This window comes from Chenopodium quinoa, unplaced genomic scaffold (assembly GCF_001683475.1).
Source record: "Chenopodium quinoa cultivar QQ74 unplaced genomic scaffold, ASM168347v1, whole genome shotgun sequence".
NCBI classification, from domain to species: Eukaryota; Viridiplantae; Streptophyta; class Magnoliopsida; order Caryophyllales; family Amaranthaceae; genus Chenopodium; species Chenopodium quinoa.
Window position 1 is genome coordinate 82422 of NW_018743906.1, and position 7107 is coordinate 89528.

The 7107-nt window shown below is 32.8% G+C and overlaps 2 protein-coding genes across 2 annotated transcripts; both read left to right on the top strand.

Moving 5' to 3' along the window:
- The first annotated feature begins 2434 nt into the window (after positions 1 to 2434).
- LOC110686898 (riboflavin synthase-like) lies at positions 2435 to 4947 on the top strand. Its single transcript, XM_021863506.1, has 2 exons — positions 2435 to 3435; positions 4435 to 4947. Exons 1-2 carry the CDS (start codon positions 2926 to 2928, stop codon positions 4753 to 4755), a joined length of 831 nt encoding a protein of 276 aa, XP_021719198.1. The 5' UTR covers positions 2435 to 2925; the 3' UTR covers positions 4756 to 4947.
- Positions 4948 to 5735: 788 nt separating this feature from the next.
- LOC110686889 lies at positions 5736 to 6837 on the top strand. The gene has a single exon (XM_021863499.1). It carries the CDS (start codon positions 6076 to 6078, stop codon positions 6412 to 6414), a length of 339 nt encoding a protein of 112 aa, XP_021719191.1. The 5' UTR covers positions 5736 to 6075; the 3' UTR covers positions 6415 to 6837.
- Positions 6838 to 7107: the final 270 nt, after the last annotated feature.

Below are 7107 nucleotides of genomic sequence, written 5' to 3' on the forward strand. Positions count from 1 at the left end.
CCATCTACTGAAAATTGGAGAGGCTGGGAGGAAAAGGGTCGCGCCCACGGGTGGGCCGTGCCCGCGGTGGCGCTGCTTGCTGCTATGGGCTCGGTCCTTGGATGCTCGTGGGCTGCTGCCATGATGCTCCTTGGTGATGCTCGTGCTTGCTTCTTGATGATGCTCGTGCTTGCTTCATAGATTTCTTTGCTTCAACGCTTTTTCTCATGAAGGATCTGGCCTTCTCTCGGGTCGTAAATATCAAGGAAAATGTCAATTACCTAGAAAAAATAGAACACGAGAGAAATAGTGAAAGATCACAAACAAAAGCACGCGAAACAAGCTAGAAACCGAGAAAAATGCATAAAATTGCAAATTAAGGCCTAAAAACATAAACTAAAGCATTATTAACTAAAACGAGACTAAATGGACAAGAAATAACGAGAAAGACCAAAATAAACCTAAAACAAAAGGAGAAAAACGCCCTAAAATGTGTCATAAATGACACTTATCAGTCGTGGACCGCCGATAGAGTTTCAAGTGAAAATATTGATGTCTAGGAATACTTAGAGGAGAAATTGTGAAAGAATATATAATCAAACCGAAAATTAAGAAATAATAGTATTATAGAGATAGTGAGTAGAAAACGGTGTCCATAACCCTCGAATTAAAGGTTACGGTATTTATAGAGCTGAAGTCAAAAAAGGATAGAATTTAGGGGAACCCTAGAGTGAAACAAAAAAGAATGGCACAACGTGGACAGACTTGATGCGATGCGCCAGATTTGGCGTGCCATGTGGCAGGTTGGCGCCACGCAACGATGTTTGGCGCGTCACACCAATTTTGGCGCATCTCACTAGACTTTCTATTATTGTGGTTTTTGTTTTTATCATTCTTTTTTCTCAAATTATACACGTGTCAACTTCTCCTTCAATTTTTTCCCGCCCAACTTTATTTTTCTCTTTCAATTTTATTTTATTTTTCTGAAAAGCTAAATATTAACGGCAAATTAATTTTATACCGTTAAGGTACATATAACTAATCTTAGGAAAACAAATATTAATCCTGTATATATTATGTGATTACTCCATCTAATTACAAAGTCTATTAAATTTTGTTGTACACGTGAATTTGTTTATTACTATATTATTTTAATTTTGTACTTTGGTTTATGTTAATACAAAGATTTTACATATATATATTGGGTGATAATATGACTTGAAATGTACACAATTATAAATTCTTTTTATTATTATATATGTACTTCGCACATGAGCTATTTTCTAGTTAATAAAATAAGTGATAACCATAATGATTGTGGGCCTTGTAACAACTATCGGGTTCACTCTTATAAGATATTGATACTTAACTTATGTGAATTGGGCCCCTTCACTATGACCCCGTTTGGTTTGATGTAAAATTTTTTCGTGGAAAATGATTTTTCCATTTTCCTTTGTTTGGTTTGTTAAGGGGTGAAAAACAATTTTTCCAAGGGTGGAAAATTCCATCCTTAATGATGAAAAACATTTTCCTTCACAAAACAAGGGGAGCCACACTTTCCTCTCTCCTCCTTACCTCCTTTTTTACTTCCCTCTCATTTATCCTTATGGCTTTACCCCACTCCTATTTTTTATTTTTTTTTGAACTTTTCTTAAATGCAACCAAACAAAGGAAAATAAATTTGCAATTGTGCTTTTTCTTGAAAATATGTTTAACTCCAAATGAAAACTAATTTTCCATTGAAAATCCTTTTTGGTGCAGCAGGCCACACCATGTGGCCTGCTGCCAAATCAGCAAAAATAACGGACCCAGACGCGCATAACGGGATTATTGGTTTTGTTAGGGTTACTTGTATTTTTCAGGGGTTACTTGTATTTTTTTTTTCAGGGGTTACTTGTATGGATTACTTATTCAGGGGTTGTATTTTTCAGGGGTTTCTTGTATTTTTTTTTTTCCAAAAGTTACTTGTAAGGATTACTTATCTAGGGGTTACTTGTATGGGTTAATTCAAGGGTTACTTGTATGAGTTACTTATTTAAGGGTTACTTGTATGAGTTACTCATTTAAGGGTTACTTGTATATGTTACTTATTCAGGGGTTACGTGTATAAGTTAGTTATTCAATGGTTACTTGTAAGCCCCATACCAAACCAATAACACCATACAAGTAACCCCTGACCAAAACCAGTAACACCGTACAAGTAATCCCTGACCAAACCAGTAATACCCTACAAGTAACCCCTGACCAAATCAGTCGCACCTTACAAATATTCTACAATCTACTCATATTATTATTGTTGTTTCTGTTGCTGAATTTTTGACGAAAAATGTTCGATTTAAGATTCCATGAAGAAAACAAGCTCACATTTCTCCGGTTCTCATCAATTTCACTACTTCAAATGTTGTTTGATTATCTTAAGGTTAATTAATCACAACTTTTCACAGCAATCTGACACGCAATTTCTACAATTTCGGGCTTTAATTGCAGCAATTTGGCAAAGAGGAGAGAGAAAATGGGTGGAGTAGAGATATGTTGTTGGTAATGTGTGGTTTGATTTGGAGAACAAGTTAAGAAAAGAGGAGAGAGAAGATTAGTGGTATAAAAAAAAAATAGTGTAACCAACCCCAAAAATTTGTGAAATGTTTTACATTAAACTAAACGGGGCCTACATATATACTTGGTGACGAAAGTCTATACATCACAAAAGAGTGGCCGAACATGCGGAATTACGGAAGCGACGCATGAAACATGCTTTTACGATTGTTTATTGAGAGCGCGATAAATCATGCCACTCTCCTCACTACATGATGGATCGATTTGCATAAAAGTCAACTTCCTTAGTCTACAATACATTCCAACGTACTTCTCTAAACCAACCTAAGGTTAAAATTTTTCCTCAAAAAAAAAAACCTAAGGTTAAATTTTGTAGCATTAACTTAACCAAATATGGCAATCACAACATCTCTTTTATTGTTAATATCTCCAAAACTCTCTCAACAACAAAACCATACATTTTGCACCCTCAACAACCCTTCAAATAGGCACATCAAATTCAATCCAAATCTCAAATCCTCAGTCTCTAAACTCTTTAACACCACCCAAAAACCCCAATTCTTACGATTTCGATACGTAAGGAATCAAATAAACTCCATGTTCACAGGCATTGTTGAAGAGCTTGGCCATGTTAAGCATATGGGTTATGATGAAGATGGTGGATTTCACCTTCAAGTTGAAGGAAACATTGTCCTACAAGATGTTAATCTTGGTGACAGTATTGCAGTTAATGGTACATGTCTAACTGTGACTGAATTTGATACTAATGCTTCGGAATTTACGCTTGGGTTAGCGCCTGAGACGCTTAGGAAGACGACGTTGATGGACCTCGAACCCGGGTCGATTGTTAATTTGGAACGAGCCCTTCTGCCTTCTACAAGGATGGGTGGTCATTTTGTTCAGGTTAGTTCTTTCTTCAATAGCAGCTTTTATTTTTATCCTTTGTGACCTCCTTGCTCCATTTTACAGAAATTGCACCATATTGACTTTTATACCATTTCACAAATTCTCTTTGACTATTTATTGGCTATGTAAAGAAAAATAGTCATATACGTTTTTTGTCAAATTTGTCTCAATTTATACTTTTAAGATATCAAATTTTTATAATAGGATCTTGCTGACGAACGTTTTCGAAACGTTGGATAAGCAGTTAAAATATGACTTAAAGTGGTATTAATTTGGGAAAGTATGACAAAATCACGTGTCGATCGGAGTAATTAATGTTAATTTAATTTTTCTACTTTTAGCTAGCTTATCCAACGCTCCGCACTCGGAGCTTTTGCCTATATATAATATTTACATATTAAGGATAAGATTAAATACATTAATAATCAGAGTTATACGTTGAGAAGTGCAAAACTTTCCGTGTGATTCAATATTTGTTGAACGGAGCTTGGAATTATGAGGGAAGATTCTTTTTGGGATTTGAGGCTATTGCGTTTCCCAATAGCCTCAATGAAATATAAAAGTCTAGAATTCAATGGGACTTAAGCTAAGTTCTCTCAATTCTAAATTGAATGAAACATATTTGTTTTTAATGGTATGTTTTTCATCTTAATTCAGTTCAGTTTAGCTTCAATTAGTTCAGTTCATTTCATTTCAGTCCAGTTTTTAATTTTCTTCTCTCATAAACAATTTATTTCAGCTCTATTCAGTTCAGTTCAGCTGCAATCAGTTCAATTCAATTTAGTTATTTTTAGTAAATCAGAACATACCCTAAATCTCGAGTCATTTTCATGCCATATAGCTTGATCGAACGGAGTATGGGTTATAAATATATAATACAAACTAGTACACACCTAGACAATATATAATTTGGTAAACATAATTTTGTGATTTGCTTCCAAATTTCAATTATTAATAAGTATATTGCAATAACGCCAAATTTTCAATTTAATTTAGGGACATGTTGATGGGACAGGAGAAATAGTATCACTTGATCAAGAAGGTGATTCTTTATGGGTGAAGATAAAAACAAGCCCAGAGATACTAAGGTACATCGTACCAAAAGGGTTCATTGCAATCGATGGCACAAGTTTAACAGTGGTTGATGTGTTAGACAAAGAAGCATGCTTTAACATCATGTTAGTTGCCTACACTCAACAAAATGTGGTGATACCACTCAAAAAAGTTGGTCAAAAAGTTAATTTAGAAGTTGATATATTAGGAAAATATGTGGAGAGACTCCTAAGCAGTGGATTTCTTGATCCTACCAAATCATAATATGATTATGATTATTAGCATATTTATCATTGGCAAAATCCTGTATGTAACGGGTATATTGAAAACAATTATACTTACTAAATGCTAAATTTTGTATTTTGTTGTTTTGTGATCAACTAGAATTATTATAAGTTCATAGTTATATTAATTAATGAGAAGAATTGTAGGGGCATACTTGTTTAATTATATCTAAGTGTTTATTTACAAAATATCAACCTTCTTATTTTCAATAATTGATAATTAAAATTTATGGTCAAAGTTTTGTTTGGCTAATGTGAAAGCCAAAAAAATGCATAATTTCTAAATGGAGGTACATATATATATATATATATATATATATATATATATATATATATATATATATATATATATATATATATATATATATATATATATATATATATATATATATATATATATATTTTCCGTAAAAAAAAAAAAAAAAAAAAAAAAAGAGGCACATATTTTTTTAATTTAACTATTTTTTATTGAATTGAGCTTATTTTTGTTGAATTGAAATTATTTTTACTAAAATAAAATTATTTTTTATTAAATGTTATTGTTTTAAGGTGAAGTATATAGGACCTTGGTCTGTAAACATAACTTAAGTTAGTGTTTCAAAGGTATAAGTCAAAATGATACAACTATTAAGAAACCAGGGTTATGACATAACATGAATGTCTACCCACTAGTCATTCACATTGATACTACATTATTGTATGTCATTAAACTAGTACTCCCTTCGTGTTTTAATAAGTGTTACACTTACCAAATCCGGCCGTGTTTTAATAAGTGTTACACTTCCTTTTTTTGGCAAAATACTACCTTTAAATATTATATATCTCTCCTCTCATGATCCTCACCCAAACCCACTACTACTTTTTTTATTATATACTTCCTCTCATATTCATTATTTTTCAATAAACTATTAACCTCACTATATTTCTTTTACAACTTTTTAATACTCCAACTACCCCACTTATATTTTTTTTTATTTAAGTCAATTAAATTGCCTAAAAATATATGCCGGTTAAACTGTAATACTTATTAAAATACGGAGGGAGTAATATACCACACATATATGGAAATTGACATGAAGTATGTATGTCCTATTGTCCTACATAGCCAACAAACACATTCACTCAATCACTAACATAGTCATCAAAGGGGTTTACCTCGATCTATTATATTTTTAACCTCACCCTCGAGACTAAATATTTAATTTCCTTGTAGGTCATTAAAACCTATATCGATCGATTTTTAACACTTTTACCTTTACACTAGTGTCCACAATATATATTAGTACCTATATATCAAACAATGTCTCTAGCCTTAGTCTTCATATCAGCATATCGCCAACTTGCAACACTACGGCCAACACTCTATTACGCTGGAATATGGACAACAATGTTGATTTTAACGGTAGTGGTGGCATCATTCTCCCCGGAGCTAGCCTTCATGGAGGCAATAACCCGTTACTCGCCGTCGTGTGGTGGCGATGGATACGTGAGGATCCCACTAGACATGCCAGGTGAAAGAGTATGCTTGCCTGCCCACATGTTGAAGAGGTCTACGTTGGATGTCTTCATTCCCACTTTGTTCTCTGCTCTCATTGTGGCTTCTTCTGCTTTGCTTCTTAGATCTTTGGGCTTATCCTAAAATTGTAAACAACTTTATTAATTTTTTTGGGTTGGTAAAAGGTTGTATTGTGTGAGTTGGGTGTTAGAAGAGTCATGTCATATGCAAGGAAGGACAACAATTGCATTGTTAAATTAATAATATATACTTTCTCTAATTCTTTTTAATTGACACGTTTTGACTTTGTCCACTTTTTGCATAATTTATTGTAACTTATTTTTGTGAATTCAAAATTAGTTTTAAGAAAAAACTTAGTTATACGCGCTTTATTAGATTCGTATCAAAATCCACTTTTTAAATAATATTTTTTTCTAACTTTTGCTAATATATGTAATACGGAGTAAAAGATATTACATTTAAAAGTATGCATTAGTAAATATTTTAGTACTCCCTCCGAATTTAATTACTTATTCCACTTTACATTTTTTACTGTATTAAATTACTTACTCCATTTATTTGAAAAGTTTAAACAATATTTAATTCATTTCTTTCAACTGTTAGATTCTCTCTCCTCCAATTAATATAATAATAATAAAAATGTACCCCTTACCCCCCAAACAATAGAATTTGGTATGTACATCTCGTGATCATTTGCTCATTTTATCAACAAATGAGGAGGAAGTTTCGGTGGATGGGCTGGGTAGGGGAGGTGGTTAATGTGGTGGGTCTGCTGGAAAGGGTGGCCATGTTTTTTTTATTATTAAAACAAAAATC